We start from the raw sequence: 16,670 nt of genomic DNA, 5'->3' as shown, positions 1-16,670 counted from the left end.
TCTTTGTTATATTTCATGTCCCGTCCTTCTGAACTCCTGGATAATGGCCATGGACAAATATCAAAAGAGTGGCCTCACCTTGGCCTCCTCCAGCCAAAAAGCAAAAGCAGATAAAGGAAATGATTCATGGCACAAAGGCTATCGTGTCATAAAGCCTAGAGTTGATATCATGATTGTTAAATATGTGCAGACACACAGAGCTCCTTGTCGTCTTTTTAATTGGATTCCTTATTTAGAAAAAAAAAAAAAAAAAACCAAAAAAAAAAAAACGGAATGTCATCAAAGTACATCTAATGATATAAAAACTTTTCTGCCCCTTATGCTATGAATCAGTGGGATGTCTTAGATGCACTAATGTTTTTTTTGAGGGGGAGAAGTGTGTAGTCTTGTAACTTAACAATTTCAGCCTTTTTTTTTTTTTCGCTGACAAAGGGATGGCAGTGCATACTTTTTAAAGTATGCAATTTTTTTGTGTGTATGAATTTGAGAGAAATATGATATTAATACCTGAAAAAGTCAAGAAAAAAATAATACTTATTGAAACTGACCAGCTGTACAGCAGCTTGTTGGGGCAGTAATGGAGAACATTATGCTATAGCATGCAAAGGTTGTCAAAACTTACTTTAAGTAATGGCTGAAATTGTGCAATGATGCTGGAAGGGCAATGCAGCTACCTTGCTCCTGCCTCTGAGGGCCTGGGGTTTGGTGGAGAGGCGAGGAACAGTCTCACTGGGCACCAGAGGAAGCTGGCAGGCAGGGAAAGGTCCACATTAAAATGACACCATTAAAGCTCGCAGCTCTGTCTTTGCTAGTTTAATCTCACAAATTAATCCACATCCTCCTAGAACAAGTCTTCAAAGAGAAAGAGGTAATTGGATATAAATGCTTTCCTTCCCAAATGCCGAATTACAGTGATATGGCAGCAGGCGGCTTTTTGCACTTTGATCTCTTTGCATGATTTTCATTCCTCTTTTTAGCCTTTGTCTCAGACCTCCTTCTCTCATTACTTTTCCACAGCCAACTGAGCTCTCTCTCCTTCCTAGCTTGTCCTCTAGCCCTTTCTTCTTTCAAGGGGCGCAGTTTTCATCTCTCATTAGTCTTTGTTTTCTGCTCTTCTCCTTCTGCCTTCCCAAAGATAACATCAAATAAAATACCAGTGCCCACGTGCGCAGATAAAGCTGTGCCGAACGCTGCAGAGATGTGAGCACACTCTGATACGTGGAGCCAACCTCTGCTCCGTGCGCGGCTGGTGAACCTGCACCCCTGTGGCTTTGCTTTTGCTGAGGTGGAGTGCAGGCAGTCCAGACTCCTACCCACACAGTATACCTTGTAGATTAAAAACCTTTGTTTCCTCTGAGTGAAACTGACATGTTTTCATCAGTCATTTGATCACCTCCAGTCTCTAATACACTCCTAGCCCTGTCCTGTTTCTTTGCTGTCATGCTAGATTGATAGCTCTTTGAGACGGCAACTGTGTTTTGAATTCAGCCTAACAAAACAGGGCCTCAGCCCTTACTCAGTGTGTTGGACCTGAGGCGTGACAGCAAAATAAATATGCCTGAGGAATTTCTGGTACCGGACAAACACAAATCTGACAGAAACTGAGGCTTGGTCAGGCAGCAAGTCACCTAAGCCCATGACAAACAACATGCCTTCATGCACTCTTTGGACAACTCTTGGGCAGACTGCCTGAATTTGTGAGGAGTTCAGTGCCATTGAGGCATGGGGTGGGACTACCAACACGAGTGCTCTTCCCCATAGACAGTGACCTGTGACCTGTGCTTGAGCAAGCTGTGCCGGAAAGCACCAATAGCCCTGCTGGGGAAGTAGTCCTCTACCAAGAGGAACTTCGTGATGTGAGGAAGTGATTTGATTTGAAACAGCTGAGATTTGAGGTCTGCAGTCTAGAGTGAGACTTAATAAGAAACATGGAGACTGTGCCAAAAGTTTCTGAAAATATTATCCTTGGTATTCACTGTCTACTACAAATATAACTATTTCTAAAGTATTTACCAAAAATTCCGGAAGGGCTGAATCAAAGTAAAAACTGGTTTTGATATTTTTTTTTTTTTTGTTACAACAGCAGAACACCGACCTCACTGACGAAGAAAACCCCTTCCAGTCCAATTGTTTTTCTGTAGAGAGAAAAAATAAGAGAGTATTTTCTTTCATTCTAGTGTCAGCTCGTACGTCTTGATAACTCCAAATGAAACCAGAAGAAACCAGTTGCAACAAAGTAAGCTGAGATGTCTAATGCATTATTTCTACTTGAATAAGTTTATTTTTGCGTGTGTTTTATCACCCTTGCAACTTTTATCTGCATCTTTTCAATACTTTTTATGTCTGCAGCTGTAAGTATAAAGTCAGGGCTATGAGCCTTCGCCATCACCCTGTAGGCTTTTCTCAAGATCAACTTCTCATCTGGCTAAACTTCACACATAGTAAGGCTTCTTTGGGAACAGGTTTTTGGTAATAGCAGTGCTGTAGCTCCTCAAGCTGACTTGTACAAGAGTCATCTGGAATTAACTCAACCCTGTATTTGCAGGATTGAATTTAGATTGGAGAACCCAGCTTTGAACACTCTTTAGGTTATGGGGAGGAAGAAGAAAAATACAAGCAAGAAATATTTTTGAAAGTGCTCTCATGTGGAAGCTAACGTAACTCGAACCACACCATCTGTTGGTTCCTGAATCCCTGTTTAAAGATTGTATATGGATCTTTTAATGAAGGTGGGAAAGATTTTAGATGGCAAAACACCTGCAGTTATATAAGATCACTTTCGCGTGGCTTCAAGTCTTGCTGGTGAAAGTAGGTAAGCAGGAACAACCTGAAGCTGTACCAGAAGGAATAGGCACATGTTAAAAGTCTTCCATTGACCAAAGTTGCTACAAAAGAGCCATGAAAAAAATCTGTGTACAGACATGACCAAACTCTGCAGTCCTGCACTCCTGGCTGTTTATTTGTGCAGAATATGACAGCTGAGGGAGTGTCAGTCAGCACTCCTCAAGTTTTGAGCCCTCAAGTAAATAATGCAATTAAAACAATTCTTCTCAAACATCATGAGTTTGGCTGAAATGCTCTATCAGCAGGCTAGCATGGGGTGGGATTTCCTTTGCTTGCAAGAAAGAAAATGGACTTTCACTGAACCAAACCATAATCCTCTGGAAGGAGGAATGAAAGCAGGTCATCTGAGAGGTGACTGACTCTAAGAGGATAGGTTCTGCTGCTTTAGTAAAGGTCTGTTTTGACTTTGTGCCACCAGCATGCAAAGTCTCAAGCATGCAGAGTGCTTCCACCTTCAATACTGGCAGAAAGGGGGCCTTACTGAATCCAATCCCAAACTAAGGCCTTGTTTTAAAGGTGAAATAAGAAGCTGGTGTCAGTCTTGGGGCTCTATAGAGACCTGCCCATGGACTGGCAGGTTATCCTGTTAGAGGAGAACTGGTGCTAGCATCTGTTAGCTGTAGCCTGACATTAGAAAATACAGTTTGTGTGTTTAGTACAAGTGAGTAACTGAGGTACTACTTTAAAACACAGCTCCTTTTGTCATGCACTTTATGGACTTTGATATGAAATGAACTGCCTTTTTCTCCATCAGTTAAATCTGGGGAACAATTTAATTAACCAGCCATCCTAGAGCATAGGGCTGGCTCCACAAGTCTCCCAGTGCCTCTGGCTGCACTGACTGGATTTCCAATGTATACACTGGGAGCTTGGCACCCAGCTCGTCTGTGGACATCTATGTTGAGGTGTCTTAATTTGAAGCTGAATTGTGCATGCCTCTTGCTTTTATTTAAGAAACAGGGTCAGGAGGGAAAAAGTACTTACCATATGGTTTTAAGTTAACAAAAATATTTGCCTCTCCATCTGATTGTTCCAGTGACTGTGTATAACCTCTTGCAGGGGTGTCTGCATCCCTTGAGAACAAGTGGGTCTGTTCCTGGATGAGTCTTCAGTGTTATATACAGCTAAAGACACTTGCTTTTTAGGATGGCTTCTAACTTCCACGTATTTGTTTCGTTTTGTACCTGTTCAGTTGCTAAGAAAGAGCTAGATGACCTGGAGCGCTGGAAGGAAGAGCACAGGTCAAGGCCAATTAAGTTGATTCCACAGAGACTGGGTAAGACATTTAAATCAGCTATTATGAATTGGAAAATCAGTACTTTTTGTTTTATGCAATACATACTATATACACTCACATACCCTTTATGACATAAAGACATCTTTCACTGTTTTTCTCTCATGCTACTTATTAAGGAGATTTGGTGTCAATAAGGGCTGACATGAGCCTGCTGTATGCGCTTCGTGCTTTTTGATGGTTGTGACAATGAAGATGTTTCTGAAACAAAACAGCACAGAATGTCACTCAAGAAATTTGTCAACATCAGTGTAGAAAATCTATAGTTACATTTGGAAAAAAAGAGGTTGATGAGTCCTTCTGCTGGTAACATTGATCGGTTGATGTGTCAGAGGGGTTGCACATATGGCATTAACATGCAGGTGGACAGTATGTGTTGGAGACCCTCTGGTTATCCATACAAAAACTCCTCTGGTTTAGGGGACAGTACACATGCTTTCCTGTTTTCTGGCTCCTAAAAAGGTAAAAGTGATCCCTGCAGCTTCAGGCATTTGCAGGCTACATGTGCATGAGGCTCTGTATTACCAATTTTATAAAAAGTAACTACAAGGGTGGGTAAATGAAAAGCAGGATAAAAAGCTGCATAAACTTAGGTCACGCTGAATTGAGCTGATGTGCTTGATAAGATAACCAACCTTTTTTTTTTTTTTCTAGACAAGTGAGAGAACTGTAGCAGATCTCTTCAACTGTAACCACTATAAAGCATTTAATGTAGTGCTTTGGGACAGTTAGTGGTTTTTTTTTTTTTTTTTGTGTGTGTGTGTGTGTGCATGTGTGTTTTAATTAGAAATTGAAAGAAAAAAGCCAACAACACACCCTTAGTCTTCTACAGAGAATAGGGTTGCAGGTTGTGCTACAGCAAGGAGAAGGTTATTAGAAATGCTTTCAGGTATCAGTCTTCAGACCTATCTTGTTTTAATATCTTTCTTTAATGTCTTTGGCACAAAAGGTAGGAGAGAGCTGATGAAACTTGCTGACAAGACAGAAGTTGGAAGCATCATTCTTATAGAACATGATGAGGATATTGAGCAGCAAAGTGGGATGACCTTGAGGGCCTGCATTAGCAGAAATGGGGCAAAATTCATTATGACAAAATGTATGATTATAACGATGCCTTTATTAGTTTTATAAATGTAGAGCTCCTCTTCCTTCTTTTGGCTGTCGTAGGGGATTTGGGGGTGTACACTGCAGGTTATTGTCTGCCTTGACCTCCTGGGAATGGAGCTGGTAAGCCATGCTACCCAAGATTAGTCTGGGTTGGCTTTGTGCACTTAAAAATTGATACTGGATGGGAGTTGGAGAAATCTGAACTGTCTTTAGCCCAGATTTATTTCTGGAGTCAAGGTGATACTGGTCCCAGTTGCGGCCTGAGTCCCAGTTGTTGGCACTGATGAGACAACCTTTGCAAGTTCGTGTCAGGCCTTGTGTTTCCGCTCCCACATGCAGTCGTGTGGCCAGATGTACTCTTTGTGAGCTCGTGTGTACTAGCTGCTTCCTACCTGTGAGCAATTCCTAGAAGAGATGCTTGTGTCCCAAGAGGACTGCAAAGTTTATTGCTGAAGAAAGTGAGATCTGAAAAACAGAAAGTTGGTGTGTGGTGTCTGCTCAGGAAGCGTGCAGGCTGACTGCGTGGCTGGGGACGTGGTGGGAAGCCTGCAGTGGATGTGGGGAGCCTTAACGTCCCTCTGATCTCACCGCGTTTAAAAACTTCCCAAGGAAAGAAGTGAATTTAAAAAATAAAGAAAAAAAAAAAAAGAAAAAAAAAAGGTGAAAAAAAAAAAAAGCTTCTGAAAGAATTCAAGGTTATACGAACTCTTCAGTCTCCATCTAGCTGCCATTTAGAAAGACCCCTGGAGACTGAGACACATGCACTATGTTCAGTGTCTCTGCAAAGAGGAAAGGTGAAAAGATTATTAGATCTTAGCATTCCCAGAGGAACAAATTTGGAACAGAAGAGAGCTCAAGCAGGGAGAAAAAAAATCTAGCATCTCTAATTTCACAACTGTAGGTACTCATTAAGGTAAAAAAGTATCCTATGTTATTTTCTCAGAATGATTTTAAGAGACTACCCATCTAGTCCAAATCACCAGAGAATTCTTGAAGTTTCTTTACACTCATGCCTTCCACAGGGAAATAAGTATTCTGGATTTCAACTCTGTAGTATTTGACTGGCAAAGTTTCAGGTACCGTGGAGGGATGAGAGCAATGAATGATGCAAGTGGCACCCTCCTCCATGAGCAATGAGTGGAGGAAAAAAAAATCATGCCTGTTAAATGCAATGTCCTCTTTTTCCATCATATTGTATAAATTTAGCCAGTCATAACACATCCTGACTTCAGTGAAACATTTGACAGATTGCAGTCTAACCAACTTGAAGGAATTAAACCTGTCTGAAAAGCTGTAGGCAATGGCAATTAATGATAAGTAAAATACTTATTTAGATCTGATATCTAGCAATACATGCAGAAACAAACAGTGAACACAAGTGTGTTAAATGTTGACAAGAGAAGGTTAGAAAGAAAGAAATACCAAGCATCTGGAAGGTTTCAGAACTTGTTTAGTAACAATTTTATTTCCCACACTTCACAATGCCAGCTGTATGCTTGTTGCTACTGTAAGCTTGTTGCTTGTATCCTGCACGGCCAGTCATTCCTGAGTGCTCAATCCTACGAAGTTTTTTGTGTGCATAAGAATGTTTTTGCGCTTAGGGAATTGATCTCCCATTTGCTGAATCTCACAAAGTCACGTAAAGATTGGTTGTCTTCCATTAGTAAGGGGAGAACACTACTTTTGTCAAGTGTGATCCATCCTGAAGGATCTAGCATGGTTGTCTTATATTTCAGGCAACCCAGGTAGCACAGATTGGTCCAGCTGATTGTATTAAACTAACGCTCATTTAGTGGGGAATTTTGCAGAAAATCAGTAGGTGTAAATATAGCCCTCATCCTCAGAATGGAGTGGGGACTGCTGTTGTTTTTTCTGTTTGTTTGTTTGCTTGTTTCCAACAACCAAGGGAATAAATTATTGGCTTTCCTAAAGCAAGAAAATACTTTGGAATATAATAGAGCAGAATAATTGAATCAAAAGCATTCCTTCACATCCCTTGGGAGCTACTAGCACTTTCTATTTGTTCTGCTTTCTTTTTATTTTTTATTGGAAGCCTGAACATCATGGGCAGAGGTCTAGGTGGTCTCAGTAGAGAGCCTTTGCCTTTGGAAAGGACACCTTCTGCTAGCTGGATATGAATATGAGGTCTGTGGAAAAGGTTTTGATTTCCATTTCAGAAAGCAGATTCTTCCTCAAGCCCCAAGACATTGCTAAGAAGATACTCAAATGATAGTATCCCATTACAGCTGGCAGAAACTCCAGGCTCCTGAACTTGATAAAAGAGAAACCCTTGGTCAGTAAAGTTTTTGACTCAGTATGTGTGCATGACAAACTGAGCAAAGGTGGGGTGAGCTAGATCTCAAAATCAAGACTCATCTGCAAAGCATGACTGATCTTCTGAAAATGGAATGGTTCCCCACTAAACTGATCATATACAGTAGGATATATTTGCTGCTAGAGTGGATGATACAGTGGATGCTCTGCAAATAATAAGCTAGTGCTTTTGACGGATGGATAAAATGATCAAAAAGGTCTCCTGCCCATTCTCTTTAATGTCAGACAGCTACTGTAATTATGAAAAAATTTCTGTATATGCATACATTCAATTTGTTATATTGCTCTGTTCAGAAATGACTGGCATTTTAACTTTAAATGCTCATGCAAAATGCAATTTATACTTTTTTTTTTTTTTAAGGAGGAAAGGATTCAGAGGCTGAAGCAAGACAAAAACAGCAAATGATGCTCGTGCAATCTAAATACCAACAAAAGGTCAGGAAGAATAAATTTGTTTGTTTATTTCAGGAATTCAAAAAAGGCTTTTCATGAAGTGTTTCATATGGCTATCAAATGAACTCACAGCTGCTCAACAAAAGAAAGTCATGAAACCTGAAGGAAGCAGCAGAAAACTAGAAACAAATGATCTTCACCAAAGAAAATGAGAAATCTGCCCATGAATATGTATCAAACAGTATCACAGATCATATCCAAAATGATAACCAGTACAGACACTTATAAGCCTCACTGTATCTTTCAGCGTGCTGCCTACAGTTTCACTAATTGATCAATGCACCACCCCCATCCAGTGCTATGTAGTAGATGTGTTGTTCCTTTTATAAAAGGTATAAATGCTTGTAAGTTATCAGTCATCTGTGTGATTCCTTGCATGGGTGCCCATTCATTAGTCACAGATTTCTCAGCCTTCCTAAAGCCAATATTGGAGCAGTGGTTACACAGCCTGCTTTATTCAGTGTCTCTAAGAAAAAATTCTGGAAACTTTCATCAAATGCACTCCAGTTTTGCAAGACATGTGGTACAAGAGTCATGTTACCTTATGTGTTCTTTTTATATACATATGTAAAATATTTTTTAATCTTAATTTCATACAGCACAAGAGAGAAGAATACATGAAAGCAAAAAAAGCAGCTGAAGAAGCTGAAATCCTGAAAAAGAAAGCAATTCAGAGAGAAAAGGTAAAACGTGATTACTGCAGATTCAGAACCAAACAGCAAAGTTTATTTCTTGATGCTTGCTTTTGCTGAACTATGTGAAACAGGCTCATTAAATGAAATGGTAGTCCTGGATAACGTCAGGAAAATGGGAAATCCAGCCCTCCTCATAGTAGCTCACTGAAGAAAATCTGGCCTGGTTCTCTTTGGGGTTTGTGCCTTCCCTTGGTTCTTCAGAAACTCTAGCTTTGTGTTTGCATGCAACCTGGAGAGTTAGTAGAGAGAAAGGGAGAACACAAGGATCAGGGCGAATATTGTGACTAGTGATATAGCTTATAGAGTTCACTTTGGCACGAGCTTTCTCTGTAAGATCTGATTGTGGCAAGTGGCACAAAGGCTATAGAAATCCATAGCTGCTTGCTGTACACGCAGGAAGAACACAAGAAAATCCAGCCTGTCATGGTGGAAAAGGCATCCAAACATGAAAAGGTCATTATAGCCTAACTGCATTGTGCTGAGTGCCCCTGGAATTCCTGATGTTTGTCCAGCCCCTCTATGGCCTGCACACTCAGGTGCATAGCTAAAATGTTAAGATCTCTTTTCCTTCTAGTTTTGACTGTATATCCTTATATTGACACCAGCAACAGCTCACTTCCAAATCATCAGTTTTATTTTGCAAGTGTTTGTCTTGTTGAGTTAGTTATTCCCACAAAGCGTTTTCTCATCATGTGTGCTCTACAAACCTTTGTAAAAATTCTTTCATTTCTCCTTGGTGGACACCAAGTAGCACTTGGTTGAGAATGTAGCATTTTTAAACAACAACAACAACAACAAAAGAGGAGGGGGAACAGACACTGATGTGTACAATAGTAATGATGGAAAGGGAGATTTCAGGTTTGCAAGTTTTGTCTCCATAACAATAAAAATGATCTTCTGTGCAGAAGCTGAAAGCTGAGAGTTAATTCCCAAATCGTCGCTACTGGATTGCATACAAGGAGATGCATAAACAAAAATAGCCTTAATTGCCTCTAGATGAAGCTTAGTCTGTTCCCAGTCTTTTAGTGGTTAGCATTAATCTTTGTGAAAAAGCCCATACACAATAACTCGCAGAGGCAATAAATAGTACCATCTGAAATGTTTTTAACAGTTACCAGCTCATGTGTAGCTCCAGAAGCAGTGATGATAGCAATGGTAGAAAGGGGATTAATTATATTTTATTCAGCTATTAAATATATGTTTTTTGCCCATGGGCATTGGACAAGAAGTTGTTGCAAGACTGCAATAACTTATAGTTACACCTAGAAAATATATTGATATATCGGTTTTGTTTTCATGCTCTTTAATTTCCTTACCTCCACACCGACAAATTATAAAATCTTTATAGGTGTTGTAGATAGTAAAACTGTAACTATCAGTTTCTTCTAAAGAAGAGTGCAACATCATGGCAAACATCTTTGCCAAACAAACTGTTTAATTTGAATAAACAAACTTACACCCACAAAGCAAGCAAACAAAACTGAGAAGCATGAAGGGGAACTCTTAATCTGAATTTGTTTATTCGTGTTTTCTCCCACAATAGTAATTGAGCTGATGAAGATTTCTGCTTGGAAGACATTAGTATATTAAAAAGGCAACTCTGTGGTTAAGGAAAGCATGCTAGAAAGCCACTAAAAGATGCTTATTTGCATATCTCACCCAGATATCTCTCACCCAGAGAGCTAGACATGACAGAAAGGGAATCCTAAAGAACTAGTGCTTTAGGTACTGGTACTCTAGGCTACCACAGGAGATAAACTTTTTTTTCTTTTTTTAAGTCATAGATTTGTAGACCACTGAGCCAAAGGGGATTGGCTGAGAGAAAGTCTTTCTGCAAATTCACAAGCCGCCTTCTTCCTGGCCAGCCCTTCTTTTGCTCAAGGTTGTAATTCATTCAACAACAACAAAATTGATGGTCTGAAAGGCTATCTGCCTTTATTGTCAGGGACCCTGAAACTTTCACAGTTGGAGAGCTACTCTGCCAACAAACTCGAATGGTGAGGCCCTACAGACTAATGTGTCTTGACAAGAACATGTCTTGTCTTGACAAGAACAGGTGCTGGTGCTCAGCCCAGTTCTCCCTTGACTCTCAGGATGATGTGCTGTAACCCAACACTGCTCATGAACACAGGAGCTGTTTATGTTAATACTTAAATAGCTGTTTTTCACAGAAAATCAACATCCACTCTTCCTTTATCTTTGTGACCAAGAGAAAAATGGGTGTTTGCCTAAGCTGTAACCAAATGTGGAAGGTCTGTGTGACCACATGTACGAGTCCACCTGCCTGTCTCTGTTGTTCTTTAATTAACCATGAGGGTAGATGCCGGAATAGCAACACTCTTGGCATCAACCTTGTCTCTCTCCAACTCCCAAAGAAAAGAAGGGGGTTCCTTCCCCACCATTCTATATTCCACAAAACCAGTTTCTGTGTGTAGGATCGAGCAGGGATTTGGGATCACTTTTGCTCAATGTCAGCCAGCTCGTCCTGGGACTGCTTTGATTTGTTCATGGGGTAACCCGAGGTTGCATGAGTTCATCTTTTCCTTTCCCTTAAGCTAGTGAGCTCTGAGTGCTCACAGAAATAATTTTGAAGAGATTTTGTAATGTTAGCAAGGGAATTCCTATTTCTGTATTTCTCCCTAGTGCTGAGATATGTGTCTGATCTGCAGACAGTGTGGGAGTACGGGAGAAGCAGTGTTGTTATTTGCTCATTAGTAGCAGGCATCTGCAGCTTGGTGTCTTTTATACAGCCTTCACATGACAGATTTTGACCAGACTGAGCCATAACTTACTTTGAGTCTTTTGGATGAAAGGACTGTCAAAATTCCCAAGAAAATAAACAAGTGGCTGACATTTGGCTTCTTGATTTTTAAGCTTTCTGTATACCAAATAGCGTAACTTCAGTGTGCTGCATGTTTCTGTTTCCTGTCACTCAGTCTCTGTTCCTGTTATCCTGCCTTTAGCCTTTCCTGTGTATATTCTAAATGTTGACTAAATATTAGAAGGTTAGAAGATTTGAAGTAAAAAGGCTGAGTGTAATTCAACTGCATGCCACTTTCTTACTTCTGCTCTTACATTGCATAGTAATGATCTTGCTATCTTTAGAAACTGTCCTGTTTAGAACAAACTGTAATTTCATTTTATTCTTTATCAAATCGTGCTCTTTAATTTGACCGTGTTAATCATCACAAATGGCCTTTTTCAGGAATTTGTTAAGACCAGGCACTTTACAGACCTTCTGCTAATGCTTTTCAACATGTTTACCTTCAATATCACAGCTGTTCCACGTTTGGCTTTGTTTTTGAAGACGATGCCAAATGTGGAGTGCTTTGGCAATGCCTACTGATAGATTGTCATTAGTTAGAGATTGTCCGAGTCCTGTTTCCCATCACTTGTATGCATCCTAAGCAAGGGTCCCAGGGTAAACCTCCGTAATAGGAAGCAGTTGCACCAGCCACTAGTAAGTAATTTGAATATGCTGGGATTTTCTTCAGGCAGCCTCCTGGTGGGAGAACAGCTGTAGGATATTTCCTTCTTTTTTTTATCTAGTGGGAGATGGTTGTGATACTGTGATACTGAAGGATTATATTTATTACTGTGTTGTCCTATCTAGGCGATAGAGCAGGGCAACTCCAGCGAGCTTTGGATTTGAACTTAAAGGAAGCCTGCATGATGGTGGATCCCGTTTCAAATGGTCTTTCGGAGGTGAAGGCATCAGCTTTCACTGTTGAGCAGTGATTGTGAAAAGTCTGGGAACTCTCACTGCTGCCATGAGGGTGTCAGCATCACCTTTGCCAATAACAGGATGCCATCAGATTCTTTGTCTTTCCTTTCTTCCCTTGTAAGTTAAGTTGCACAGATGGATGGGAATCTTTTGCCTAAAAAATCATCAGTCTCTGGATGAAGGGGATAGGAGCAAACAAGCTATTCTTTAAACAGTCAAAATTTACTCATATTGTGGGGTGATATGCCTTACTTTAATTTGAGTTTTCTTTTAGTTATGTCAGTACTTCCTGCATTCTACTACTGTCTCGACATCCCAACTGCCTGAGCAACAGGACACCTTATTCAGAGATTTGTCTTTGTTCTTTTGTTTAATTTCCCATTGCCTTTTTCTAAATAACAACCTGTAAGTCATTTGTCTTTCAACAGTTTATATCATTGTTACACAACACAGTGGCTCTTTTCCTGTCTGCATACATCTGACAGGATTTTTTTTTCTTAATCCAACACATGCTGAGAAGGAATTTGCACTTGTTAGGCAAATCTCTTCCAGACAGTCATTCTTTATCCAATTAAAAAATACCCACCCCGAAATCACTGAAGGCAAAGTAATTGAGTGACTGGCAGTAAACAGCATTTTTTCTGAAATTCTATTGATTGTACTACAGAAAGAAAATGATGGGATGGGGGGTTACAGCCATATTCCTAACATCAATTTTCCCCTTTACATCCTCCGACACACACATACACAATTTTCTTCCTGGTCTTGCACAACACCTCCACCCAGGTCCCAGTGTCATCTCCAGTTTGGGGCTCTGCCCAAATAGGCCATTCCCAGCTACAGTCCCTATCTCATTTCTTTAAGGTATTTTCTGAAATTTCCAGGGCACTTTGTTTAGAGCAAGGTCTGGTTGCTGGGTTACCAAACAATTGCTTTTTTTTCATCTGAAGGTGGGAGGTGAGCAGAGTGACACTTGAAGGTGGCAGTGCCTGCTTGCTCAATGTGGTGGTAGCTGTTCTGAGCTTCAGATAGGCACTCTCCTTGCAGCATCCCCCCACCAACTGCAGAGTGGGAGCCTTGTGCTCAAAATATAGCAGGGCTGAAATCACGGTTTGGCACTTCTGATTTGTTGCTTTTAATACACTGAACTGCCTTTTGACTGCTCTTCCCACTGGACCTACTTACAACCTGTGTGTCAAAAAAAAAAATATAAAAAATTGGCTGGCCTCCTTTTGTCTGGAATTTAGCTTGAGCTACATATTGCTGCTGCAGAAAGTTCTCTAGCTTCTGCTCTATTTTAACATTTTATTCTGCTTCAGCTTGAGGGATGGGGTAGCTCATCCTATCTTTCCACTGGGAATTGTGCAATTTTATGTTAAAGGACCTGATTGTTTGTGTGGTATCCAGATTTGCCCACGAGTTTTATGTGTTGAGACTTTGGTTGACTCTTGCACTGGACATAGTATCTGAGGTAGAGTTGGATAAGCATAAATGGATAACACTGGATAAGCGTAAATGTCTCCCATCCTCATCAGCCTTAACATTTATCCAAACTGACCAGTACCTGATGCTCCTGAAGGCCACAGGTCCATCTTCTTGAATCATTGTCCTTTCAGTGCTACAGGGCTATGACTGGCTTTTGTGCTCTGGTTCTCATCCTCTACCTTCTCACTAGAACCAATGTTGCACCAGTTGTTTGGAGACATGGTCCTAACAGTGGTGTGAGAGTCATGAAGGCTTACAAGGCCCCTTGTGAGGGTACACCTATCATCCAGGAGCATGGTGTTATTTTCAGACTAGTTTCTTGATGAGTTTAGTAGGAGTTGTTTGTCTGGTTGTGCTTGAATACTTTAAAATTTGGGATTGGGTTACTTGTGCACCCACCTATTGTTCTTTTGAGAACCAGAATATAGAAATGCTTGAATTGAAATAATCGTATTTTTTTTCTTGCTGACTAGAAATCTCAAGTATGTTTTCCTGTTTTTAATGCTGTAGGCAGAGAGACTTGAAGTTAAAAAAAGGCAACAAGAAATGCAAAGAAGAGAGATGTTCCTTGAAGATCAATATTAGTAAGTAAGATTTGAAACTTACTATTTAAATTTCCTCATTTGCTTGTCTTTCCGTTTTGGGGGGTTGGGCTTTCTTTTTTGCTTGCTTGGTTGGAAGGTTTTCTTTTGGCTGGTCTGGGGATCAGGAAGGGTTTGGCTTCTGTTGTTGTTCTTACTTTTTTTTGACTTGAAATATTCCAAGCCTCCTCCATACCTTATCCTGTGAGCTCTTTGGTTCAGTAGATTTCTCTTAGCTTCTCAAAGCATACACTTTGAAACGAAAACTGTGAGTTATAGACTGACTTTGTGCCTTCTTTCTCTAACTGAATCAATATGTGATCATTCAATCCAAGACTAATTATCAAAGCAGTATCTAAATTACATCTCCACCCATTTATTTTAGTGAATAGTAAAGAAATCTAACCCACATGGAAAAAAAAATGAGGACTCTATATTCACTACAGTTCTACAGCTTAGATGTAGAGATCTGCTGTGAAGACCTGTTTCCCAATAATCTCTCTTTAATATCAGATTTAGATAGGGCTTAAGTCCTGACATAATTAATTCCTTTGGCAATGAAGTTCCTGCCTTGCTAATTCACTCTACCTTATTTATTTATTTTTAACTGATCCAAACTAATTCTATCACATAATTAACACACAATGCTGTTCAGTCACCTTTACCTTTTTTTATCTTTGACTCTTGAAATTACTCACCTGTGTTTCCAGCATGATTGATTGCTCTTTCTTCCTCTGTGACCTTTGGAGGAGTCAGTTTTGTCCCGTACTAGAAGCTCCAGTTCCTTCATCATTTGCCCAGACTCTGTTCTCTAATCTATAGACATTTTAGGGCTTTCTCACTGATCTCAGCCTTTCTTGACATTTTTCTCTTATTTCTTCCTGTTTAGTTTTAGGTACAGCTCTTTCCTAAAATATATTGCTAATGTTCGTCTATATATATTGGCATTTTGCCTGCAGTTTGTCCCCTGCTTTTCCCAGCATGGATTTCCCCTCAGCACACCCTGATTCCTCAAGATTTCTGAAGACCCTGCACAATGTTAATATCTCAGCCTGTTCTTGATAGACACTTTCATGCTCTTTGAGCCTAGCCCAAAACAACCTCATCAAATCTCTTCAGTACAGGGTCCTCAGTTATGGGACTTGGTTTTTTCCTGTGGGGATTGTGAGGGTTCTTATTTTCCTGTTTAAATTGTTTATTTGTCTTAAGGCTTATTTAGTCATGAATGGAGACACATCTTTCCCTTTCCCTCATCTTCTCTATCTGTATCTTTTTTTTTTTTTTTTTTTCCCTTAAGGTGAAAGGAATTCTGCTGGTTAGTGCTTTTTCTGTTAAAAGTAAGCTTGGTCATGTCAAAAGCAATCCCAAATGCTCTGAAACACCTTCATGTGGGCAGTCAGTCTGTCCCCAGGGGTAGCAGGGGCTCAGGCAGGCTGGGCACTGAGAGGAGACTGGCTGGCAGCCACTCTGTCCACTGATTTAGGAGAGTCTTGTGAGTGTTCAGCTGGAGTCATCCCAGGAAACCAAACTGACTGACATGACTGAAATTAAAGGTGGACTGTTGAGCTCCATTGCAGCAGAGATGTCTAGCTGTCAAAAGATTATTTGTATATACTGTTTATTAAACATATACCAGGAGAGTCCTGGGGATACTGAAAGATGTGAGCTGAAAGCCTACCTACAACAAATGCAATTTTGGAAAACCCTTCATATTGTACAAAATAACATTACTGCCTTCCCTGGTACAATGAAATCCCCTGATGGGAAGAGGAAGGGAGGACTTGAGCAGTAATGGATTTACCACCAGATGTTGAAGTTACTGGTAAGATACATTGGTGTTTCGGAGCACACTATCCCATAGTAATGGGAAGATGTTGTGTGACACTTCAGATCTTGCCAAGTAACTCCACTGATGCACTGCTATTTATTAGAAAAGTGCTTGGTATTTAAAGCAGCTGTATGCTTTTGTGCACTATGCAAAAATGAGTGACTCATTACTTCCGTCATCTAAGAGCTTGTGTCTAGTGGCGAAGAGAACAAATATGAGGTTGTGCCCCCTTCCTTATTGTCTGTGCTAGAATATTTTGATTTCCTTCCCTGCCTGGGAGAGGTCATGCACTGCATATAAAGCAGTGACCTCTGCAAAGCCATGT

The 16,670-nt window shown here is 40.3% G+C and overlaps 1 protein-coding gene across 3 annotated transcripts in view; it reads left to right on the top strand.

The window, feature by feature from the left end:
* The window catches only part of EPSTI1 (epithelial stromal interaction 1), a 50,335-nt gene that overhangs the window by 8,434 nt on the left and 25,231 nt on the right, over positions 1-16,670 (top strand). For all 3 annotated transcript variants that reach the window (XM_048046948.2, XM_013179705.3, XM_048046950.2), the window contains exons 2-6: positions 2,178-2,236; positions 4,037-4,120; positions 7,941-8,014; positions 8,632-8,715; positions 14,447-14,520. In XM_048046948.2, coding sequence (XP_047902905.2) covers positions 2,178-2,236; positions 4,037-4,120; positions 7,941-8,014; positions 8,632-8,715; positions 14,447-14,520 — 375 coding nt within the window. The remainder of the gene's footprint in view (positions 1-2,177; positions 2,237-4,036; positions 4,121-7,940; positions 8,015-8,631; positions 8,716-14,446; positions 14,521-16,670) is intronic.

Source organism: Anser cygnoides, chromosome 1 (genome assembly GCF_040182565.1).
Source record: "Anser cygnoides isolate HZ-2024a breed goose chromosome 1, Taihu_goose_T2T_genome, whole genome shotgun sequence".
In the NCBI taxonomy this organism is placed as follows: Eukaryota; Metazoa; Chordata; class Aves; order Anseriformes; family Anatidae; genus Anser; species Anser cygnoides.
This window is presented reverse-complemented; position numbering and strand designations above follow the sequence as displayed.